Source organism: Argopecten irradians, chromosome 12 (genome assembly GCF_041381155.1).
Source record: "Argopecten irradians isolate NY chromosome 12, Ai_NY, whole genome shotgun sequence".
In the NCBI taxonomy this organism is placed as follows: domain Eukaryota; kingdom Metazoa; phylum Mollusca; class Bivalvia; order Pectinida; family Pectinidae; genus Argopecten; species Argopecten irradians.
The window spans coordinates 18,202,413-18,229,833 of NC_091145.1; the positions used below are offsets into that span (position 1 = coordinate 18,202,413).

At 34.7% G+C, this 27,421-nt stretch overlaps 1 protein-coding gene across 1 annotated transcript in view; it reads right to left on the reverse strand.

Moving 5' to 3' along the window:
• Window positions 1–968: 968 nt before the first annotated feature.
• Window positions 969–27,421, reverse strand: part of LOC138304973 (laminin subunit beta-1-like) — a 38,194-nt gene continuing 11,741 nt past the window's right edge. Inside the window, exons 3-8 of the mRNA XM_069245390.1 lie at window positions 23,457–24,013; window positions 9,920–10,037; window positions 9,464–9,609; window positions 8,876–8,996; window positions 2,324–2,527; window positions 969–1,096 (exon numbers count right to left, since the gene is read on the reverse strand). Coding sequence (XP_069101491.1) covers window positions 969–1,096; window positions 2,324–2,527; window positions 8,876–8,996; window positions 9,464–9,609; window positions 9,920–10,037; window positions 23,457–24,013 — 1,274 coding nt within the window. The remainder of the gene's footprint in view (window positions 1,097–2,323; window positions 2,528–8,875; window positions 8,997–9,463; window positions 9,610–9,919; window positions 10,038–23,456; window positions 24,014–27,421) is intronic.

A 27,421-nucleotide genomic window follows, 5' to 3' on the forward strand; every position in this document is an offset into this window, starting at 1 on the left:
ATGGAAACAAAGTCTTGCGACGAAGATGTTACACACCATCTTTCATGTTCCAAGTTCATGACAAATTGGGAGTAAATGCAAACGTTTCCTCCAAAACAATGAGTATATGTGCAAGAATATTAATTACCCTCCCTTGTGTCTTGCCGATGTACTTGTATATAATAATATTAATATTATGTACATGTATTTTATTCTTTATACTAAACTTTGTTGATTTTTCAATTACGTAGGTAACTTCATATCTTTATCAATCCAAGGTTTTACTATGTTATTGTGTAACTACTTACTTAATCAATACATGATTTTGCTTGCATTATTGTCATTTTAGCTGCTATTTTTCTTCAAAGGTCACACTGAATAATCTTTGTGCCAAAACTTTGTTGATCGTAATTAATGGGCTATCTCATAAGGATTATCTTCAGAATTATCTGTAGTTTACATTGAATCTTCAAATATACAGATTGCTGTTTGTTGTTTTCCGCCCGTTAAATGATCCAGAAAAAATCAAAATGGTGATTTTTTTTCAATAAAAAGGTGATTTTGGTGATCTTTGACCTTTGACCTTTACTACCATAAAGGTCAAAGGTGAAAACTATATTTAGGAAAATGAAATTCAGGTGATATACTAATCAATGATGCATAACACTTTATGGTTCTATGCAGCCAACGTTTGGAATATAAGATATACAAAAAAGTGCTAATCTCACTTATTTAGCAGATCAAAAACACCCGAACAGGAAGGTGTTAAACTCAGGACTTTTTAACCCTCTCTACTTTTTTACACCATCAAAGTCCAGGCTTTTTAACTCTATACATTTTAAAGCCTTTTAGAGAAAGGGCTTTTTAACCCTCTCTACTTCCTTTACAGCCCGTTAAAGTCACTGATTTTAATCCTCTCTACATTTTCAGCCCATTAAATTCAGGGCTTCTTCAAACCACTCTGTTTTTTACATGAACTCTGATACTTACTAGTCATGAGGTTGGTGACTTTTTTCATCATCTGATGGCATGTGATTAGCACATGGTCCAACTCGTTGACTGGGCCTCGGGACAGACGACAACGTACACACGGACATCCTCCCAAATAATCCTGCATCTGTTTACATAGAAATCAAAAAAACGTCTAATGCAATGATATATCTTATATGATCTCTTCTCATCATCTGGATGAAAATTATAGGTTTTTTCTTAATTGTAATGTGTCTAAAACTGAACTTTACAATGCCAAAATTCCATTAATTACCAAGTAATTCTGTAGTGGATCATTTGTTCGCGGCAGTGTTGAGTTTTCAATTAATTTTTTAGACACACATATTATATTTTTTTATAAATTGATTTCATTTAGCTTCTTCAATAAATCATTTATTTTTAACATATTTAACAAAATGAAATATACTGAAACTCAAAATAAAACATCAAACATAAATGAAAACCCAAAATGGGACACAAATAAAAGTAAAATATAAGAAAATAATAAGAATGGGGATTAATCAACAAAAACACTGAGTTTACGGACACACTGTAAAAATCTGACACAGTTTTCTGTTGTCAATAAAGTCAGGTTCTGCTTGTACTTAATCTGATGAGGGACTTAACCAACACTTACTCATTCACCCCTGAATTAATTACAAAATGGGACCTATTCCAGCCTTTGATCTAGAAGAATCTAAGGTATATCTTCAGGGGGTGTGAATGGGTTGAGGAATTGCCCATGTAACTAGAGGCTCCACTTACTGGGACCACTCGTGTGTAGCCTAACCACAGCGATTGACAGAACACGTAGTGACAAGTTACTTACCCTAAATCCTTTGTGCATTAAGGATAGATAGTAAGAGTTTTTGATTTAAATTATTCGCACAACTACATACAAAGAAAGATTAAAATGTACGGTCATCAATATAATCAGCCGTCAGTTCCATTTGGTTCTATAAATAATCTTTCCATAGTTGATAATATACTGTAAACCAACTTTTTTTTCTTTTACGACTTAATTTCACGTTTTATATGCCTAGCGACTATTTTTTCAATGCTCACTGATTTAGAATATTATATGGTTTATATCTTTTTAATATCAATTTTTGCGACTTCTTATTTCTCGTTGAAATAACCAAAATTTAATGGGCACTATAATTAGTAAGTTGGTTTACAGATGCATTTCAAATTTTCTTTTAAATGTAAAGAAGGAACTCTTTTGTAGTTAATTCTTTCAGAATCATGTCATAAGACTACTATTCACAGCATTTGGATATCACTGATATATGTAACAATATTTTGTTTTTAAATAAATGAAATATTATAAAAATGAATTGTGGGGGATATGTACCGCTGGATTGTATCTGATGGACAATATCGTAGTCCATCGGGTAAGTCGATGTAGTTGTACGGAGAACGTTGAACTCGATGCTGTATCTCTCAGTTAATACCACTAATGATATCACTGACATGTCCACTGTTGTCTCCGAGGGCAGGATGGTTGTAGTATTGAGGACGGACAATGTGTACAGAATCTTGTTCTCTGCGTCGTAAACTAAATAAAAACAGCAGTTTATACAAAGAATTTGTCTTGTTCTCCTAGTCGTAACAAATTTAAAACCAGTTTAAACAAAGTATTTGTTTTGTTCTCTGTCGATAACAAATAACAGACGGTTTCAATAAAATGATATTTTAGTACTTGTTCCTCTGTCGTATAACAATAAACGTAGTTTATAACAAAGAAATTTGTCTTGTTTCTCTCGTCGCTAAACAAAAGACGTCAGTTTAAACAACAGAATATTGTCTTGTTGCTCTGCTCGTAACTAAATAACAGTCGTTTTTTAAACAAAGAAATTGTCTTGTTCTTGTCGTAACAAATAACAGCAGTTTATAAAACAAAGAAATTGTTTTGTTATCTGTCGTAACAAATTAAACGTCTGTTTAAACTAACAAACGAGAAAATTGTCTTGTTCTTTGTCGTACAATAACTGTCGTTTAGACAAAGAAATGGTACTTGGGCTTGCTTCTGTCGTAACAAATAACAGCAGTTTTAAATAAAGAAAAACGAGGTATTTTTCTCTGTAGTAACAAATAACTGCAGTTTAAACAAAGTAAACAGAGGTATTGTTCTCTGGTCGTAACATAATTGATATGACAGTTTAATACTAAGATTAATTGTTCTTGTACATCTGTCGTAACCAAAATAACCATGCAGTTAGGAACAATGAAATTATCTTGTTCATCTGTCGTAAACAAAAATAACAAGCCAGTTTAATACTTCATAGATAGTGTTACTGTTTCTCTGTCAGTAACTCAAAATTACAGCAGTTTAAAACACAAGATAAGGGTCTGGTTCTCATGTGTTGTAACAAATATCACGCCCTGTTTTTATACTATAAGTAAACGAGGTATTGTTCTCATGTGGGTAACCAAAATATCAGCAGTTTAGAACAAAGTTAACGAGGTATTGTTCTATGTCGTAACATATAACAGCTGTTTAAACAAATAAATTGTCTTGTTCTATGTCGTAACAAATAACAGCAGTTTTACATAAGAAATTGTTCTTGTCTTCTGTCGTAACAAATAACAGCCGTTTAATAACTAAAGGAAAAATTGTCATTGTTCTCTGTGGCTACGTAATACTAAATACACCATGTGTAAAAAAAGTCATCTGTCTTGTTCTGCTGTCGTAACTATAAAAATATCAGCAGTAACACAATATACGCAGCATAAAGAGAAATTGTCTTAGTTCCTCTGGCTGTAACAAATAACAGCTGTTTAATACAAAGAAATTGTCTTGTTTCTCTGTCGTAACAAAATATCTGCTGTTTTAAACCATAGAAAATATAAAACGAGGGTCTTGTTCTCTAATGTAATAAACTAACTACAATTTTTAAACAAAGAAAATAATAGTCTCTTTCAGTCTTAACAACAATACATTTTAAATATGTTAATAAAGTTCCTACCACTAAGGGAAAAAAAGAAAAAAATTTGTCTTAATTAGCTTGGTTTATCATGAATGTTCAAAACATTGTGTTGGAAAAAGACCCACTTGGCCGGTCTATAGTGGTAGCAGGTGGGATTCTAACACTTGTTTTATCGAATTTTTCCTTATGTTGATTGATATTACCAAATGCCATTGGTTCTTAAAATAGTCCCTAATCACACTAAATCTATAAATATTATCGTTTTTCTATATCCAATTTCCCCCCCCCTCCCACCCCCCCCCCCCCCCATTTTTTTCCTTGATTAGGTCTTAGTAATGCGACCAAAGCGATCAATATCTTTCAATGTACTTGGTTTTAATATGAAGGTGGAGCAAGTCATTTTCAGCTTTATTTGAAAAATTCTATTTTCGTTGGTCACGTCAATTAAAATTAATTATCCATAAAGGTATAACCTCACCTATTCCATTTAAAATGGCGTATATGAACTATTATTCTATCCTCCGATTTCCATGGCATCATTCGGCTTTCGTATCTGAACTAATCCCAGATTGTGATGAATAATTGTTTGCAAGTGTATTGGGCCTTGTTAAATCGGCCGTCCACAATATATTGGGTACGGGACAGATACACTGACACGATCTCTGGGAGTCAACTCAGGACCTCGGACATCGGCACCCCTTCCAAATTATCCTCACGTACTATACACACACGGGGTGAAATCGCTCCCAGTCATCGCTCTCAATCCGCTTGAGGTTCCAGTAAATAACCGGGCATTACAAACAGAATAGGAATTGATTTAAGACAACAACATATATTCCTGCATATTGTCACAGGCAACATGGCTGTGGTTTATTTACTCTCAGGTCTTTTCCTCTGTATACTGGTAGTATCTCACTCTCTTAGCGTTCTTTATCTAGGTTATATGATTTATACTTGATGACAACGGGTGTTACATCAAGAGGATCCAGTACACAGTCGTCCCAGTAATAGATTTCTTCGCTTCTGATAGGGGCTTAGAGACAATTATGTGAGTTTGTACATTTGTACCTATGACGTGCAGTAGTGATTGAGTCAGTTATTTGGTGCTCTTTGTATGCATCATTTGATGTATTCAAATACTCAAGTTGGTTATGAGAAAACAAATAACAAGGATATTCAATGTATTTACTTATCTTCGTTCTGAATGGATTGCTTTTTTATTTGTCATATCATGAAAGCTAGGGAGACTCACATAGTAAACTATACACTTTTATATATGTATGTTCTTTGTTTTCGATATTGTCTCTGTAAGACCTTTGGTTCCGACCTTTTTTTAATCACAGTTAATTATCTAGTTATAGTCATCTTAAAGTATTTATAAGCACTTAAACTCTTTTTTTGTACTTAGATTTTGATTGTGAACGCGGAACAATGTTAGTGAATTGTTTGACTTTTGTTTGTTCTTGTTGAATTTATGTAACATTATTAATGGTGAAATTATAATGGTATTTTAGACAGTACTTAATTATCAGACTTATATTGTTCCTATGATCATCATCTCTATAACTTGTGTCAAACATCGCACCATTCATAAGTTTTTTTTTTTTCTATAATATCCCTTTGGTAATTATTTTTTTTTCCAATCCTGTATTACAATTCATGTATTATCTTTACAATAAGAGGAGTCACATTTTACCACCGCCGTAGGAGGTAAGCGTGAATGTTTACTGAAGCCATTCGGCCAGGATAGTCATTTATTCTCATCCTATTGATTCCAATGGTTACCAAGGGTGTTACAAAATACAAGCTGAATACACAACAAAGTCATAATACTATTAAAAGTCCCAATATTTCAACGTATGTTCAAATCATTAGAGTTTATTTTGAACAATAAATGATTTGATTAATATGAAATTTCGTTCGGATGTAAATAAAATAAAAAACGAAAATGTTTTTTGGCCTTTATCACACTTGTTTGGGTATCTAACTATTTATGAAATATGTTTATTTGGTGCAATCTCAATCATGTTCTCACGAATAAATGTCTTGGCATATTTTGAAAATTCGTGACAATTATCACATTCGCGTATGTTGTTTTATTAACCTAAGAAGAGCAATTTACTTAGGTATAGACTGTACTAACACTAATCTACTTAAAAATGTATCATAATGCGTAATAAGGTTACATTAAAAATTTACTGAACTCATTCTTCATATAAATGGTTAAATATTTATTTTCTTAATGCTTCAATTTTGGTTAATTTAGGCTTATTAAGTTTTTTATTGAGCTATTTTTATATCAATGTGACTAGCATATTTCTCATCTAAAATTGTTCAATAGGTATATGTAAGGGCATATACTAGCAAAATATCTTATTCGATCATTTTTCTATTATCTAGGTAAAATTTTTTCTAGATTAAATTGTTGCTAATTAGGTATTTAGGATTATTAACATAGTTTAATCAGGGAACGCTCTTAATTTCATTCTCAATGGTAAGCTTTTTCGATTTAAACTGGGTCACTAAGTGTAATAAGGCCAATTTAACGAATCTAACTATGACAATTTATCTTTTAATAGGTTAATATTATTTGCTTTATGACTGTTCAATGGTAATTAGGCTAACTTTAAAGATCTTTTCATTACAAATTTGACTCATTATCATATTGGTTAAATATCAATTTCTTTTTAATAAGTGATTACTATGCTTGCTTTTCTCTGGGCACGTTCGAAGATTTTGATCACAGGTGTTGTCTCTAGCTAAAATAAGAAGATGAAATTCTCACTTAATCACCTTTTAGTACAACTAAGGCACCGTTGCTTTCTAGAATACGATTTTCATACATCCTTATTTCGGGTTATTACATAAGCAGTGTCAGCGTTGAGAAGTGTCCTTCATTACAGACATTCACAAAGTTTTACCAGTGATAGTTATTGTTTTACCTATTGTACAATGCTGGTACCGGCAATCCAGTCCATAGGCTGGATCTTGTCGATGTGGCTTTCAAATCAGTCTACTCAACCTTACCTCGGATCCATCGCGGTTCCTCAGTAACAGGTCTGTAGGTCCCTATTTAGCCAAAACTTATCTCTCATTGTCTCAAATAAGTCCACCATCACGGACACCTATATAACGCCTCATCTCTAAGGTCTCATACTATACTCGCACACAATATGTTATTACTCAATATGTGTATAATACAAGAATTTTGTTGAACTACATGTAAACATACACAGAATATGTTCATACTCATGGGTAAAGAATAGAACATATATTTCCTCAATAATGGCTTGAAAGTATAAATATACACAAATAATATTTAACCAGGGTTTTAAAACTGACCAAATATTCAATCTTATTTAAAGGGTTAAAATTATTTAATAGATTTCCTATAAGGTAAAATAGACCATATATTTAATCAAGGTTAAAATATAAACTTAATCTATCTAACGACTCAATAATAGTTCTAGATTTCTTTTTACAGACCATAGGATACATAACCAACTACAAACTTTGCATCTATACATAATAGATTGCGTTAAAAATTACATTAAACTTTATTTGGGTTATGAAAGTATTATATGTTACTTAGATAGTTGGTTTGATGAATTTTGCCGCATCGCTACTAGGTTTTGGGTTACCAATATATAAATTTTCATTTAATTAAGTTTATTTTATCCTTTAAGACTCTAACTCTCTACACTGGCTTAATCCGCATCACCTACATACAACGTGATTAAGTGATGAAGAAGTTTTTTTCTTTAGCTTACGTATTCTTCGTAACATAGTTGAAGGACAAACTATTACAAGGTTAATTTCAAGGGAATTTGTATAATTTTTTCCTAGCTTATCTTACGTTGGACTAGTTTGTGAATTTTTTTATGGCCATCTGGGCATGTCCTGTTTGGGCAGTCGACAATTCTCGGTAGTAATATCGTCTTGACCAATTTCATGGTCAGTTATTTACCCTCTAGGTTTTGATCAATTATGTTGTCACAGTCACTTCGATACACTACGCGGCACCACTTTGTTCTTACCCGATCTTGTAACATATACGCACTGGACACCGCCGAGGTTCCATACGTACAGTATTCAGCATGGTTGATTTACAGACTGTACAACTAGTCTGGATAACAATCAAAAATCTAGTCTTTTAGATTTTGTTCTTTCATGTGATAATACAGTTTATCAATAACAGTTTTTTCACTATTCTCACCAAGAAAAGCAAGGAAGGTTATCTCTCATAAAACAAGATACTTTTATGGTTGTCTTATAATAAGATTATTCTATCTATTTATGTCCTATCCCACACCACTCACGACACTAGCTTACATCCTATACATTGTTGATATTCATGCTACCAGATTGTTCTACCTAATTGATTTAACAATTTTGATCAGATACTAAGTTGGTATGGATATCCTCATTCTTTTCACTGCCTGCTTTACAAGTAAAAGCAGATGTATTTAAAAATAAACCCTCTACCGGAGAGTATGGTCTCTTAACAATGTCAATTGGTTTATAAGTTTTCTTAGTCTCCTGTTCTTCTACATATTGTAGGATTTCTTAATTGTAAGCATGTTGTGGTATAGGCAGGTTTTTCTCTTAGTCAAACAAGCTTTCTCGAGAAAACTATGAATATTTATCATTTTAGGCAACAAAATGTTCCACTAGAAACTGTTTCTGCACTCCATCTGTATAAGGTCTCTAGATTATTGCATCTGATCAACTTTGGCATCTGTAGCTTGTCAGCATCTATTTTAAGGCTATTCGACATATTCTGTTAATTTGTTATTTATAGAATTAGATGAGCAGACTTATATTCACTTCTATACTCTTGGAAGAGTGCAAATCGAGGTTGGCCTGCAGCCGTATATGAAATTGGTATGGTATGCAACAGGATAGGCCAAGAATGGACAGAATAGGACAGTACAGGACAGGACAGACATGTGTAACACTTGAGAGGACAGACTTACTCTGACACTCGAATGGTTGGTTATGTCTGGCGGGCTGCCATGGTACATCTTTGTATCCTGTCTTACATAACTCACAGTTCCTGCCCATGGTGTTGTGTGTACATTCACACTGGCCATGCACCTGTTACACAAAACATACAGTAATATTACAAATAATGACATCTCTTAACAAACATTTATGGAACTGCTCTCATCACTTAATCATTTATTAATAATAAAAGATAATAAAAGTTTCAAAATTGTAATGTAAATAGGATTTTTCTTTGTACCTCAATCTGATTGAAATAAGACTTGTGATTCCGCTCCACTACAGTGCTCTACGATACGCTCCAATACAAGAACTAACAACTCCCTGTTCTGGGTTATCTCAGCATGACCCCTATAGTTAACCAATCAGTGAGTTGCCCATGAAATCTTCAGTGTGGTAAATTCTCTCTTGAATATAAATGGCTATTAGAAAGTCCTAAGATGTTTTGATTCTTGGCCAGAGATCATGCTGAGGTGACCCCGAACAAAGAGTTGTTAGATCTTGTATTTGAGCGTATCCAAGAGCATCATAGTGAAAAGTTGTTATCTCTACCCCCTTACCATTCCCGAGTGGTTGTTGTAGCCGGGTACTGGTACACAGTTAGATGCGTGACCATAGCAACTGCAGCTTCCTCTTACAGTCATATCATATATAGCATAGTAATATTTCTCTTTGATTTCACGACGGCTGTCCAAAAGGGTGTCACCTGAAAAAAACAAATGTTTACATGACAGATTAAAAGTCTGATCAGACGAAAGTTTATTAAAATCTAACAAAATCTTTTTCTTTCACAATAATAAAGTAGAAATGTATGGATTTATCAAGATAATTGCTATGGAGATTGTATAATTACCAATTAGAAAGTCATTTTACAAATCTGCTTTAGATTATATTCTTAATTAAAGCTTCATTAAAATGATTAATTGTCAAAATTTATTGGCAAAGGGAAGATATAACACCGATTCAATCAGCATTTCCTGTTGAATTTTATCTATATTTCACAATGAATTCCTCACCAAGTGTGTGAAGCTCTGTAAAGTTGACTCGGAGGTTTGTTAACTTGAGCAGGTTCTGAACATTTACACTGTAAGGATCACGGACTGGAATGAATGGGGGCAGTACACGGAAAATAACCTGTAACAGAAATTACTGGTGTTATTAAATATTCACTGATATTATAAAATATCAACTGCTTCATCTCCTTTGAAGCAGACATAGGATTTCTATTGATATGTTATTTGTTGCAGTAATAATGATTCACTTAAAACTGATTAATGATATTCTTGTAAATTAGTTAAGGCACCCAAAAGCATGTTTGTATCCAATCTTTGCATTATTGTAGAGTTATCTCCCTTACTTTGGTAGGTATTCATTGTGACATCATTATTTTGAGGGCGACTCATATAATTTTCTCTGACACACATCTTGATGTCACAATCCATAACTACCTGCAAGGACAGATAACTCTCTGTAACTACAGACTAAAGAAGCTAGTATGTTTGGTCATCAACACATGATAGCACAAAAACTACAGGTATCAATTTTATAGTGAAGTAGATGATTCTTAAACTCTATGTCATCCAATGCCACATTATTTTTTGTTATGACTATAGGCTAATCATTTATTTCAATCAAACTTGCCCTGACCTGACACATAGGTTTTTTGGGGACTGCCAGTTATCAATAATAATTTTGGAAAACCAATAATAGTGAGGAAAACACATAGTGTATATAGACTAGTCATCATTATGTCAAATTCCCAGATCAAAATTTAACATTTTTATCAACTTCTGAATGCAGATGTTTTGAAATTATACATGTATATTAAAAATTCTGCAGGTTAGATTATTTAACTAAGTATCCTCATACCTGTCCCAAGAGGTTGGAAAAATCTCAGTCCTCAAATAATCTTTATACGGGCAGACTTAATGTGGAGGGCTAGGTATGTCAGAAACACCTTAACCATGTGTCCACCAGAAGAGATTATCTCCCTTGACTTTCTAGGAGACCGTGAATCCTAACCTGGTTTTTTTTGTTGTCTGACCTATTAAGTATGGCGCCTACAAATTAATGAGTAAGGTGTGTGTACCACAGACTACATGATGTAATACCATAGACTACTGATCCAAGGTGACAAGATCAAAGGGAGCTAACCTTAGAGGAACTCCAATACACAGAGTAGGAAATACCCTTGACTTGTTAGGGTGTCAGACGTGTGACCTTTGACACCATGTGAATCCTCACACCAATAGTCAGTCTCTATAACAGCAGGCTTTACTCACACATTCTCTACATCAGCAACATCATACAAGCCAGATGCCACAATGAGAGTTCTACCAATTAATGATGGCAGGCATGGTTATAATCGCCTAAATTTATACATAGCCAGTTATTAACTGTAGATTGCGCGATTTTCTCGAACTATTCTACGTTGGACAAGATGAAATCTGTGAATAATGACATTGCAGATCTAAATAGGGTTTTCTAAAGGCAGTATCGTTTTACTTTATGAGTGTCACGCTTGACTGTTTTACATTAAAATATTTGTGATAAGATGATGTTTTTTGGTATTTTTTACAAAATAGTTTGTACCAGTTTAGGGGAATGGAACGCCAATATCAAAGATACCTGTCTACATTTATAAATGGACCAGATGCTCGTCATCATCATTGGCAGATGCAATTAACTTTATAATTTGACTCTGTATTAAAGCAAAATCTATCCATATATGGACATTTTTCTTGTCCCTTTGGTGTCCTAATTAGATAGGACAGGCTTTTAGCCAGTATGACTCATTATATAGTGATAATGCACATAGACTATTAACTATCATAATCAAATAGGACAATTTCAGAAAAGATGGCGATGAACGTTTACATCCGGCAGCTCAAGGTACAACTGCCGTATATTTATCCCCCCGTACTCATAAACATAGAGGGAATAACAGCCCGCTTTGCGATGTTTTTATACATTTTATTGTACTATAATAGTACGTACAATCCGAGAACTATTGCGTTATTTTAATTTATAAAAAGGGGGTAAATAAAAATATTTAACAATAATATTTAGAATATAAACATCTGGTATTTATATATTATTTTACTCCGTTTATACTCCCATTTTCTACTCGCCCACGAGTGAAAAAAAACACGGGTCAGCCATTAGAAACTACTGTATAAACATTGTACAGATTGGCAGTAGTACTAATTTGACCTTGGAAACTACTTATTTAAATTCTCAAGTTTCCTCCAAATTATATCAATTTACGTTATTGCTATAAGTCTTATACTTGAGTAAAGACCACCTTACGATGTTCGTTGATTGATGTCCAATTTAAAACTTATTGCCATTATTCGTAGGTTACTTACAGTCATAAATATATATGTATATATGTTCTCTGGTTGCAAGTACTGCTCGAGATTGATCCCATGAATTTCGGTCATTTTTCATAGTCCACAAAAATTTATTTCATTAAATGGGTTAAACTTATTTAGTTAGAAAATATTTGGAATTTTAGTTTATTAACTATTTGCAAGATGCAGTCATTTGTATAGTTTACTTGTTTATCGATATCTTGTTTAAGTCAAAACTTCGAGTATTTTTAGTATTCTCAAGCCGTGCGCAATGTGTCCTGGTCGGCATTTATAGTAATTACGATCTACATTGTAGCAAGGACGTATTTAAATCCTTGATTGTAGCTATATTCATACATCTAAATGTAGTCTATCTAACATGTATTCAAATTATTTAAAAGTAATATCACCTCGATTTGGGACTTCACACAACGGCACATGGAATAAAAGTGATTAAAAAATAAAAAAATAAACTCATGAAATTGAACGATTTCACTATTTTATTTTTCGAGATATCGGCAGCCATACTGTACGTCTACGTACACATACATGTATATCTTCATTTTATGTGTAACGGTGGTTTATACCATTCATTTAAAATAATGATATACATGGGAAATAACGAAATAGATATATTTTACAAGTATACTTATTGAGTTATGTGTTGGTAATATACGTTAAATCAAATATTATTAATTGTCCTCAACTAACTATGACTGTTGCCCGAGGTGATCAACCAGTCGAAAGCCATGCACGTAGCGGCCAGTGGTCTGGCCAGGTGGTTCAACATTTCATTGTAGTATATTTCTTATTAAATAGTGTTGTTGATACAGCATTATTCGTCATGTATATACAGAAATATTGATACATTGAAGATCAATTAGTCTATTCATAACTTTTTCACAACCATTGGCATTTATCGGTACAAAAGGGGTGAGTGAACAAAAATTCGGGGTACGTTGCTGAACGGCCCGGGTCTCCACCTGCTTCGCAAGCTGGACTTCAACACTAATCGTAAACAAATATAATTTTCAGCAATAAACAATTGTGAAATATAAATGTCTGTAAGCCTCTGAAACAATCTAAGAAGACTATTTGTGAAATCAGAATTTATTAAGAACTAAGATTCCTTTTGTCCATTCCGTATCGTTTGTGAATGGATGTACAGTTAGTATACTGGTTAATGACAGGATGGCATAAGGTGTGTGGAGGACAAAAGACACGCCAAGATCGCCAAAATTTAAGACATAGGTTGGGACATGGGTTGACACAGTTGACACAATATTAATTCCCCCATTTTAATCTTATGGCAGGTGTCATGTTCAATAGGCGTAGAAATCCAGGCTTTAAAGTCCTCTTTAAGCGTAAATAAAAGGTTTATTATCACAAAGGTATTCAGAGTATACACTTTTACTAATTATATGACAAAATATAACATCTATTTAATTAATTTTGTACAATCAGTGATAAGTTTACCTAGAAATGTTTTGACAATTGTATTAATGTGCAGACATCTGTTCATTTTTTGCTGTTGTTTTGGCCTCCTTGTTAGCCCTTATCAGGATGTTTGTCGGCGATCCAGGATGTGTATAAATAACTGACATTTCAGCTGTTTCTGTTGGTGATTATTTAGCCTTGTTTTTTTACTTTATTGTTTTGAGAACATACATATTTTATCCTGGTATGTGTATATATTATGGGAATAATTTACTGACCATGCGAATTGTGAAGTATGCCAGCATTTATATATAATGATGACATTCATTTGTTTTCTCTCCATATAAGTATACAAGATATTTTATATTTACTTTTTTTTTTGTATTCTCTCCATATAAATATGCTAGATATTTATTTTTGTATTTATTTTTTAAGACAATTTATATTAATTGTCATGAGACTTTCATATGAATCCTACTATGCATTGTAAACAATTCTAAACCTATCAATTTTAATTTGCTTTACACTGATCAATATAATAAAGTTTTATAACTTGTGTAATATACCGAGTATATCATACAATATCATAATCAATCCGTTTAATCTTGAACTTTGATAACCGGAAATTCCTTATCATATTTATGGTAAACAAATATATCATTACAGATGGTAAAAAATTTGACCTAAAGATATCTGTAGAGCTACATGATGTCTATTGCGATACAGAACAGCAAAAACCTGTCTTTAGCTGGCCACCCCTGTACAAAGACCAGATACTTATTAGCTCATCCTCGATACTCCATGGGTTCCGATCACTTACGATCTCTACACCCCTGGACTATAAATGGAGGCAACAGAACAGAACAGGTAATTTAGACCTGTGGTTAGATTGTGTGGCTTTGGAAGTTGGGCGTCGCTCTCATCTGTAGTCTTCAAGGGATCTCTTTGCTGGTCTGTGATTGGTCAAATATTTTCAGCTGAGCTGCCTTCAATTTCACTAAGAGATAGTCCAGGGGTGTAGATCGTAAGTGATCGGAACTCCTGGAGTAGCGAGGATGTTATTAGCTAAGTCAACCACTTTCCTAGGGCCCCCTGGCTGCAGTGGCTGAGTGTTAAGATACCTCGACATATTACCACAAGCCCTCCACCTTGATATAGATCATTCAAATCTGATTGCTGGTTGGTGGTTTTTCTCCATGTACTCCGGCTTTCCTCCACCAACAAACCTGGCACATTCTTACATGACCCTGGCTGTTGATAGGATGTTAAATAAATAAAACCCAAATCCTGATATCATTAGGGTCCCAAATAGCCATTTTTATATAGTACATGTACAAACCTATATATATTAAAATTGATTAGCTATATATTATAATACCACTTTTCTTTTGTCCCTAATGGGTGCAGGTCTAGATCTTTAAAGACAGATTTGACTGTATATTATTTTATATATGACATGTCATTTTTTTATCTTCTAAGACGATTTAAGCAATATTTTCAGAAGTATTAATTATATATATATAATTTGCAATTACTTTATTTCTCATAATTACAAATTCATTCCCTCTTTCCAATCTATAATAGTTGCCATTCAGAATTAATGTAAAGTTTCCATTGTGCTGTAATTTCAAAGGTCATAATCCTGCATTGTCTGCTCATAGGCCAGCTATATTATGGGAGTGTAAAATGTTGTAAAAACTAGAGTACAATCAATAGTTATTCTAAATGTCAGTCTTCTGAAGAGACAATTTAAGTGCATTTCATCATGTTAGATAGATATACAAACTCAATATGAGATCCTCTAAAAAACTTATTCTTGGGAATTTCTTACCGCTAATGTACACACACTTTTTTTATTTTCTGATTATCTTTGGTGAAATTATAGGAAATGAAACCCCGATTTACACAAACATTCATATACGGTAAATCTAAACAAAACAAGAGGATGAGTTAAAATTTTAACTATTTTTTTATGAGAATAGACACTTTCAACATACTTATTTCTGAAGTTTTAATTATGGCAAAAATATCAATTATTATATATAAAGAAAATGCAACTATTGCTGGAATCGTATTTAAGGTAAAATTTTCAAGGTTGAAAAATGCTTGAATATTTCTGTTAAAATGTGTAGACAGTCTCTTACAGAATACGGGTTTTCAACTTTCTGTGAAAAGGATGATTTCTGCATGTATGTTGATGGCTGCCACTTTGCCAGTTGGGATGAGTAAATCATTTAGTACAGTCTACCAGATGTGCACTGTACAATAAGTTACCAATTTTGCTAACTGGTACTACAGTCACCCAAGCCATTAAACTTTAACCTACAGGACAGATTTTGAGGATGAATCTCTCCTGTATTATAACTTGAGAAAGGAGAATATAACCCTTTAGCCATATATCAAGGACTATAGCTGAGTCAGATCTAGGCCACCTCCTACATATTCCAGATATGCTGAGTTGAATGTTTCCAACACAAAATCCCTAAATACACAAGTTTAAAACTACATTTCTTGAATAACAATGAAATCATTATATTACAAATGTTTTTATTTTCCAATTAAATAGAAAGTGTTTTTCATTATCTGTTGTACTTTCTATTGAAGCATTCAGATTGACGACAGGTGGAAAAAATATGCCAAGAAAGGGTATTTGTAAGGTTCTATAAATCCTTAAAATCCTTCAATAGGGCGATGTTTATCAGAAGATGTCATCGTAGAATGTATAGAGGTGGAACACATACAATACCCTGTCTCCAGTAGCACCTCTTAAATTTCTATGTGGACCCTAATAGGTTTAAATGACCAGGTCAGCAGAGTCCTACATCAGGTTCCTAGCCTTACTTCCAAATAAAGTAGGTACATGTTTATTACTTCACGAATCTACAGGAATGAAGGTAAATTCTCTAAAGTAAAATTACATATCTACCAATCTGGCAAAAATTACTTACTGTAAACAAACAACACACGGACTCAGACTTACATACATGTACTAACTTACATTTATCTTATAGATTCCCTACTACTACCTGATTATCAATACATAATCATTCTTATGGGAGATACATCCACAAAAAGATCCCCCATTTTATTTCATCTTATTAAGATCTCCTTTCAAACTGATGACAAACAAACAAGAGGCCCAGAGGGCCTGTATCGCTCACCTGGTTTGTAATGCCAAGTAATGTTCTAAATACAGGATCATTGTTTCTTTTCTGAAGGAATTCGAATATTTACCTCTAATTCACCTACTGGGCCCTACCCATCCTGCCCCCGGGGGGTCAGAGCCAACATTTATAGAAGTTCTGTTCCCCTTCCCCATGGATGTTTGTGGCCAAATTTGGTCAGAATCCATGCAGAACTCTAGGACAAGTAGCGATTTATAGGATTTACCTCTATTTCCCCTATTGGGCTCCATCCCTCCTGCCCCCGGGGGGTCAGAGCCAATATTTATAGAAGTTCTGTTCCCCTTCCCCCAAGGATGTTTGTGGCCAAATTTGGTTACAATCCATGCAGAACTCTAGGACAAGTAGCGATTTATAGGATTTACCTCTATTTCCCCTATTGGGCCCCGCCCCTCCTGCCCCCAGGGGGTCAGAGCCAAACTTTATACAAGTTCTGTTCCCCTTCCCCCAAGGACGTTTGTGGCCAAATTTGATTACAATCCATGCAGAACTCTAGGACAAGTAGCGATTTATAGGATTTACATCTATTTCCCCTATTGGGCCCCGCCCCTCCTGCCCCCGGGGGGTCAGAGCCTGACTTTATACAAGTTCTGTTCCCCTTCCCCCAAGGATGTTTGTGGCCAAATTTGGTTACAATCCATGCAGAACTCTAGGACAAGTAGCGATTTATAGGATTTACCTCTATTTCCCCTATTGGGCCCCGTCCCTCCTGCCCCCAGGGGGTCAGAGCCAAACTTTATACAAGTTCTGTTCCCCTTCCCCCAAGGATGTTTGTGGCCAAATTTGGTTACAATCCATGCAGAACTCTAGGACAAGTAGCGATTTATAGGATTTACCTCTATTTCTCCCTATTGGGCCCCGCCCCTCCTGCCCCCGGGGGGTCAGAGCCAAACTTTATACAAGTTCTCTTCCCCTTCCCCCAAGGATGTTTGTGGCCAAATTTGGTTACAATCCATGCAGAACTCTAGGACAAGTAGCGATTTATAGGATTTACCTCTATTTCCCCTATTGGGCCCCGCCCCTCCTGCCCCCGGGGGGTCAGAGCCAAACTTTATACAAGTTCTCTTCCCCTTCCCCCAGGGATGTTTGTGGCCAAATTTGGTTACAATCCATGCAGAACTCTAGGACAATTAGCGATTTATAGGATTTACCTCTATTTCCCCTATTGGGCCCCCGCCCCTCCTGCCCCGGGGGTTCAGAGCCAAACTTTATACAAGTTCTGTTCCTTTCCCCCCAAGGATGTTTGTGGCCAAATTTGGTTACAATCCATGCAGAACTCTAGGACAAGTAGCGATTTATAGGATTTACCTCTATTTCCCCTATTGGGCCCCGCCCCTCATGCCCCCGGGGGTCAGAGCCTGACTTTATACAAGTTCTGTTCCCCTTCCCCCAAGGATGTTTGTGGCCAAATTTGGTTACAATCCATGCAGAACTCTAGGACAAGTAGCGATTTATAGGATTTACCTCTATTTCCCCTATTGGGCCCCGTCCCTCCTGCCCCCAGGGGGTCAGAGCCAAACTTTATACAAGTTCTGTTCCCCTTCCCCCAAGGATGTTTGTGGCCAAATTTGGTTACAATCCATGCAGAACTCTAGGACAAGTAGCGATTTATAGGATTTACCTCTATTTCCCTATTGGGCCCCGCCCCTCCTGCCCCCGGGGGGTCAGAGCCAAACTTTATACAAGTTCTCTTCCCTTCCCCCAAGGATGTTTGTGGCCAAATTTGGTTACAATCCATGCAGAACTCTAGGACAAGTAGCGATTTATAGGATTTACCTCTATTTCCCCTATTGGGCCCCGCCCCTCCTGCCCCCGGGGGGTCAGAGCCAAACTTTATACAAGTTCTGTTCCCCTTCCCCCAAGGATGTTTGTGACCAAATTTGGTTACAATCCATGCAGAACTCTATGACTAGTAGCGATTTAAAGGAAATGTTGACGGACGGACGACGGACGGACGACACGACGACGACGCGCCATGACATAAGCTCACCGGCCCTTCGGGCCAGGTGAGCTTAAAATCTAAATCGAGCCCTATAAAATCCAAATAAAGATTTTGCATATAGAAATACCTTGAATCTCTTCAAATATTTTTTTGATTTTTAACGTAGTCTTTTTCATTCGACTCATCATGATCAAGCTTTCAAGAAGATGTTTGTTTATGTATATATGACAAAACTATGCTTATAAAATTGCTTATCAGGGGAATATATATAATACTATATTCATAATGAAGTAATTTTGTTGGTATACCCAGAGGATAATATCTAGGATGATCAGGGTACAAAAGTCACCATGCAGTGACATTTTCTGCATAGGTCAAAGAAGTAATATCAACTGTATGATCCAGGGTCGGGGTATCGAAGCCATACTGTAATCTTTATCCCTAGTTTATGGGCACTAACTCCCAACAGCTCAAACATACTTCTAGCCTCCTATTGACATTACACACCAACCTATTTACCTATGTGAACCACGACCCATTTCATAAACCATTAAATTTGTAGATATATGTGTAGGTACCCCTCCCAATAGGCCCTGGTACATCTGTCTGCTATATTCAGGTCAGCAGGCCAAGCTTTAGAATGAATCAAAGATTTCTTCATTTCACAATCCTTTTTTTTAACTAGAGCGAATTTAACAATATAGCATTATATGTTCGGTAAGGAGTTGCTACGTGCTTGTTGTAGGTCTTACAGCTGTGAAAAGATTATTAACAGATATACTTTTGCCAAGGACAAGCACTTCTGAATCCTTCGTCTGACAAACAAATAAGAGTGATGATGTACAGAGTGTAAGAGGAAGACTGGAAGTGTTACATAGCTGAGCTGGGCAGAGTATAGATATGCCGATCTATAAATAGCTGTGGTGTATATTCCCTATATAACTCCCCCATCTCCCCGATAATCCCCAACAGCCACAGCTAATGACCAGGCCAAACCATTTATTGACTTTGGCTTTCACAAACCAACACACATTATATAGCACCCTGCCCAACATTCTTCACCTAAACTTACTGGAAATGCAGAAACTATATAAAAATCTAGAGAGAGAGGTCTTGTAGCTCAGATACTAATTAACAAATAACCTCAAAACAGGATGGGGTTTTTAGATCCCAAAATGACACAGGTTAAGTATGATTTATCATTGATTAGTCCCGTATTTCTATACAGTGATTATGACATCACCAAGTCACATCAAAGTACGTCACAATAACCTGAAGGTGGGACTAGTTGATGATGCTTTACCAATATTGTTTTCTATTATATTATACTACGTAATTAATACATCAAATGCAATATACAATTAATTGAAGGTGCCAATTAAATCCAGATGATTGTGTTAATTAAATTAATCTAAAGCATTGTTTACTCTATAACTTCCAACCTACACAGCAGAGCTAGAGCTGAAAAATTATATCTGGGGTACTACTCCTACAAGCTAGACTCCTCCAGTATATGTACAGCTCAAGGTAAATGAAGGTGTCAGGGCCTGTGTATTACAAGGTGTGATGTAAAGTATTCCTATGTAATCCCACCAGAAACAGGATTCACAAGATTACATAACTAAGCCTGCATACTCGTTTGATCTGTAGCACCTTATCATCAGGTAACTTTTAATTACACCTGTCCCAGGTAGTACAGGTGTGAAATATCACACCACCCACAGGTGGGGACAGGTATAGATGCTGAGACGGAGTTAGATCATTGGTCGATTACCTTGTGATCCCCCCCTCATATGGCATCTGTAACTATATATAGCTAACTATAGTAGTCCCCCGGGGTCTCTCTTAGTTTCAATAAACAAATTAAGAGTCTATAGTAATAAAACAGTCATGTAGGCAGTGAATTAAACTGTAGTAACTAAGTTTCAACTAGGCTATATATATGTAAGTGTTTATACAACTAAAGACTTGTATATGTTCCACGATAAATTATATTAATTTCCAAACAATAATTTATCTTTCAATACCCATAAATATACAAGCTAGGGTATAATTTTACAATTCAAAGATAATTACGAAATAGTTGCTTTAATGCAAATATTTGGAGACAATGGATTTAAAGTACAATTGTTATGTGTAATATGTGTTACGATATCAATGTTGTTTTAATAACGACAGACAATGTATATGGTTTGTAGATAAAACTACAAAGTACAGGGTCAAATTACAACATAGATCACAGCAGGGTTTGTTCATTCAAGTATTGGTTAATGTACTTAAACATGTACGATATATAATATACGATATATTAAATCAAATGTTCAAATCAGCATGGTACCTTTAATTCAAGTCAATATATATATAGCTGTATGTATACATGCATCCAAGACTGCATGAAGTTAAGCAAATAACATGATATTTGATCTGTGACTACAATTAAAATGTCATTTTAATTACTAAAGTACTGCATAATGTAAATCAAACTTTGTTACAAATCCTTTTTAATTTCCACCTGACACATATATAAACTCTTTTTTTTTTGTATTTTTTTTTATCTTAAAGCTATAGAGTTCCTTTTGATTTAGTATTGTTTCTTGTGCTATCACAGACTCAGGGAACAATCTAATATTCCTTGTAAGGAAACTTGGAAAATGCTTAGTGCATGACCTAAATGTATTTTTGCAAATGGGTAATTTATTGACAGAACAAGACATAATTATAACCTTATGGTGTTTTGTTTGATTGAAGGGGAGGTTACAAAGTTTTTTCATTATTATATAATTACCTTATTCAGATATTGAATTTTTTCTCTTATTATATAATTACCTTATTTAGATATTGAATTTTTTCTCTGAATATGTATAATGTTACAAGATTTTAAGGATAAGTTCAAAACAGCTTACACATGATTACAGGGCATACAATATGGCCAGTACTATTATATATCTAAGTCTCATCTGATTAGAGTAAGATGAAGATTGTGGGGAACGAAACTCAGTGGTTTTACTGGTGCATTCACCCCTGAAATATTATAATGAACTGTTGTAGCTTTAGTTTTGGGGGATTCCAAACGGGTCTTCAGGGGTGAATAAAGTTAACTTATATTATCAAGGACAGGTTTTCAGCGGTATTCTCACCTGATTAGAGAGTAAGGTGAAGTTTATGGAAGACGAGGCTCACAGTGCAGGTTTTAAGTTTATCAAGGACAGGTTTTACCTTATCAATAACAAATAAGTAAATCCATTACAGATTAAACAAGGTCTTATATAATGTAACAATAGAGGCAGAAAGGGGCTAAAGCTGCTTACCTGGGTTAACCTGTGGAACAGGTGTTTGTATAGGAGATTTAGGACAGGCCTCAGCCACGGGTCAAGCTGTCTGACCCACAATAAAAATAACTATAGATTATGGCGAGAAAATCTGCTCCGAAATGTATGGCTAGGTTGTGTAAAATAGTTTGTTTTACAATGAGAGTTTTATAGTGATGACCTGATTAAGCCAACTTTCAGGACATATTGTTGTAATGATTTAAAGAGTGAACATGTACATTGCAGTTAACTGAATATTCTCCCTATGGCATTTTTCTTGGTCCTTCTTTTTATAGATTTACAAGAATAAAATTTATATAACAAAGCATCTTGTAGGTGTATGAAAGTAGGTGTGCATGCATGCATGAGTTTGTACAGATGGGTATATGGTCCTACTTGTAAATGTAATACCTATTGTGTGAATCAGATGGGTAAGTGAATTTCTTGTATATATAAGAGTGAGATTTAACAAGTTGATAGTTATGATAATTTGTAAATTTGTAAATTGCAATGATGAAAAACCTGAATGAAAAGAAAATTATAAAAAAAAAAAAAAAGATTTAAAGAGTGTGTACCAAATAGTGTTTGCTCTTTTTCAAGAAATTTTGTACTATTAATATGAATGAATGAGATTCAATTACATGCACTTAAAGAGCTTTGCATACCAATTTATGAAAAGAATTATATTTTATTTCTAATTTAATGTTGAATGCAACTGCACCCTCTGCAAAAACAGTTGAGAATGATTATATATAAGCTCCCTTCTTGTGCTCTATGTTTGACAGTTGAAAGTTGTAAGTATAAGGTTTCATAGACAGACAGATAGGTTTGCTGCTCACATACTTATATATTGGCATTAAAGTGTTTACTGAAAACATGGAAGTGTCTATGACATAAATGTCCCCTAATTGGAATGGCACAGACAGAATATGGTGGGATGGAACAGGACAGGCTATGACAGACATTAGTAACAATTTTATTAATACTCCCTTCACCCCAATTAATGACTTGGTTTAATTGATAAATTAACATCCAATGAACAGCCAGGGTCATGTAAGGACGGTGTCCCATGTCTGCAGTGTGTATGAAGTGCGAGATGCATGTTTTGGGAGACTGCGGTATATCCATGTGATGTCTTTTTGTATAGTGGAACTCTTGCCCTATTTATAGTGCTATATCACTGAGGCATGCTGCAGAAGATACCAAGCAACACGCCGATCACATTATACTGACAATGGGCTTACCAGTCGTACTACTCCCTTAATGCTGAGCACTAAGCGGAAGCAGAAATGACAGAGACATAATTATACATGTTATTGATTATGAATTACCTCCCCTCCTGACGAAGGTTCCACATCGGAATATCTTGTCTCACAAATCACATCCGTAAGATTTTGCACCGGACCTCGGGAAATTCCTGGGAAAGACTTTTCACAGTTGTAGGCAAAATACCTGTAAACTTTCCATGTTTTTCCAAAATCATGAGATCTCTCTACAAGCATAGCCTTTGGTCTAAAGGATTTAAAGGTCATGATGAGATGGGTAAAATGGAATTCTGCCTCTAAATCCAACTGAATGAATACATTTTGGTGCCCGTTCTCCGCCTGCCACCAACGTGTCTTCCTGTCCCTTATAAAAGAAGATACAACATTTTCTATTTTATGACTCTGATTATTCTGCAAAGACCATGGGGTCCGAGAGTCACAACTAAAGCATTTTTCTTCCTCCTCTAAATGACTAACAATACAGTAGGTCTCTGGATTTCTAGAACCACATGTAGATGAAGCATACAATTGTTCATCACTGCTTCTGCCGATCAGCAGATCTCCTGTGGCTGGATAACAACTACCTTGCTCACACTGAGGCTGCCGGCGTTGACAATTTATACCTGAAAAATACAAAGTCACAAAAACATTTAGCTTAATTCTGAATTCAATATATCATATAACATTTGATTGACAAAGGGCAATAACTCTGTATAAAATAAAATTGAAGAAAACTGGAATTTCAAAGATACAGCCTTTTAGATAAGTATAGTGACAAAATGTGCATGGTCATTAATTACTTCTGCATAATACTGCATATACACATAATAAGTTCAATACTAATATTCCGTTTTTTCAAATTACAGAGTTGTCTGCCCATGAGGATAGGTATTGATTGTGATAACATGTATTTGCAAGCGAAATGTCATACTTTTCACAGAAAATGATGCAATTAAGTTTCACTCACAAAATAATGATGTCACAAAAAATATCTATAAATATCTACCAAGAAGGGAATTAATTTTGTATTATGCAAAGACGACATGGAATTTGTAGCCATGTACAGCTGTACATGATATCTTACTAGATCAGTACTCTGATAGACAAAACACTAATGGAAACACAAATACAAGTTCTGTTTCTAAAACTATTCACCTGATGACCTCTATAGATCCTAATCAAACTCTCCCACTTAACTCTGATATTGATTAATTCATAATCACTTTTTAAATAGGACAAAAAGTGCTAAGGAGATGCAGATGTAGCACAATTTGAGTCATGGCCATGACCTTGCACAGTTTGCATATAAGTGCAGCAATACACAAACCAACAGTTATCATTCCACACCAAGTTTTGTGCATAAACAACATCAGCACATACAAGTTTAGGTTGTGCTGACACAATTCTGACACTTGTGTTTGTAGTTGTACAAATTAAATGTGACTATGTCTCAGAATATTAAGCAGTTTTTCTTTCATGGAGCTTATATAGTAAAATGTAAATTTTCTGAATAATGTGATCATGAAGCCATTATGATTCTAGGCATTTTTACACGGTATACATAGTTATAATCACATTCTGGGGCTCAATTGAACAAGGTAATTACATTTATATCATAACCAGGTTAAAACTGTATATTCAGCATTTATATAAATAGTGGTGTATAGTACGAAATATCATGTAATTGGATAAAATCATTTCCTATAAATAGTATGAAGGACACCTGTTCAGGTAAATTTAGTTGATGTAATTACAAACACCTGGCTAGATATAGCTCTAATTACAAATACCTGGCTAGATATAGTTCTAATTACAAATACCTGTGGTTAAGGTTTGAAAATTGAAGTGAATTATAGCTTTAGAAAATGTATTACTTTAAAGATAATATAATAATAACTTCTTCTAATAAACATAGTGCTCCACGTATCCTTACTGGTTTTTTTTGTTTTTTTCCCCTAAATTCACTGTAAGTATAACTTGTCTTGCATTTTTAATGGAATGTATCTATGAGTTAATTCAGATAAGAAATTAAGCAATAAAAGCAGATATATGATCAATATACCTCATTTATCCAATGCATTATGTTTTGATCAGTTCTTAACAGATTTTACCACAAACTTAATCAGGTAGCATATTATTATTGGAATACATGTATACAGCTTTCATGTAACTACCATGCCTTAACCTCTATATAATGACCACCTGCTTCATAATGACCCTTTTCCTTGTCTCTTGGCTGGTCTTTATATTGACAAGTTATAGGTCTGGTACACATACTGTATTATGTGTTTCAGTATAAATGACATGAATGATATACTTTTATTCTTCTCTCTGTACACTCTGACCGGGTGTCTATAGGGGTCAGCATATACTTCAGTCAATGAATGAAATCTTCAAAGATCTCAAGTATACCCCAATCCAAATAGATAGTATGAATTACAAAGACTGAAGACACTTCAACCTTCTATCCGATTTACAAACGAGCACTTTGGGTAAAAACCCCACTTCTACAACAGCTTTACTGTTTGTTGTGACAATTTGAATATGATGACGTGTTCAAATTCCAGAGCTCTTGATGTTAATTTTTTTTAAACATCAAACAGATCCTGTCTGCACTAGAAGATGAAAAAGGATTTAACAAGGGAAGATAATCCACCTCTGAAGTTCAGCTGAACAAATCTGTAGTCCATATACTGAACAAGCTACAGTTCATATATCACTGTATATGAAAATTTTAAGATGGCCATTAAATATTGGTCAGTATATATATAATTGGGCTGCTGCTATCAGTCAGGTAGCATCATATCTGTAAAATTTAATTTCAAGGCCAAGTTTCATGTATATATCCATTCATTATAAATATACACTGGTAAGAAGGTGGGTATTTCCAGTAACAATTATACATAGACAATATTAGTATCACAATTCTGGTATTTCTTGTTTTGATAAAAATTCTTTCTTACAACTCTCTGAGGTAATTAAGGAGGAACAACTGAGAGTAGGAGGATCTTGGAATATTAGCTGCATGATTATAGCAGATGTATAGGTATGCAGACAGAAAATGGTCACTGTAGACAGGTTGCCTCTAGATAGACTAAAGCAGACTATCTGCAATATATCAGAATCCCCCATACTTGTAACCCCATGCAACCATATACAAGTAATTAACTCCCTTGCCCCTGTAACTCACACAACTGTTACATTACACATGTAATTAATATATAACTCCCCAGTATCTGGTCCCTCCAACAGGAAGTATGAGGTATTAACATTAAATTGAGTTTAACAACAAGTGTCCTGATTGATAGGAACTGGTAGGGCCATATGTGAGATGTTATAAACCTGGCCCCATACAGACCCCCCCTTCCCTCCTCAGTATTAGGAACAGCTGTGCTACCATTAGTCAGTCAGATCCATTGTTTAAAACATTCACAAGAACCACCCTAACCATATTTTAACCCCTCCTTTGGTAATTACAAGTACATGATTCACACTTCATTAATTTGGAAATACCAGTATTTTTTTTTAAACTGGTGAAATTCAAGTCTCAAGTATTATGAACCTCTTGAAATGTTAAGTTATCAATGCTCATCATCAATGCTTTATATTTAGGAAACTACATTACAAAGTGTTAAATGTTTAACAAAATAACATCAATATAAAGTGACATGCATAAATAACTTGTCAAACTGAAAAGCTCAAAATGTTCTATTGTTAAGGGTATTTCTTGTTTAAAACTTTTTTTTTTCTCACGTCTAGTATGTATTCATTTCATGCTGAGAATGAAAGCATGTCCCACATTCACTCCTGAATGAATGTGTCTTAAGGGGTGAATCGAATGAGCTAACAAATAGTTCCTATGATGGAGAGTTCTTTGTAATTAGTGTATCAGACAGTCCTAATCTTTTGTTGAGAAAGGAGGATGGAGAAACAATTGTCACAGGAGGAGGGAGAAGCAATTGTCACAACAGGAGGGAGAAACAATTGTCACAGGAGGAGGGAGAAGCAATTGTCACAAACTCAAAAGTCTC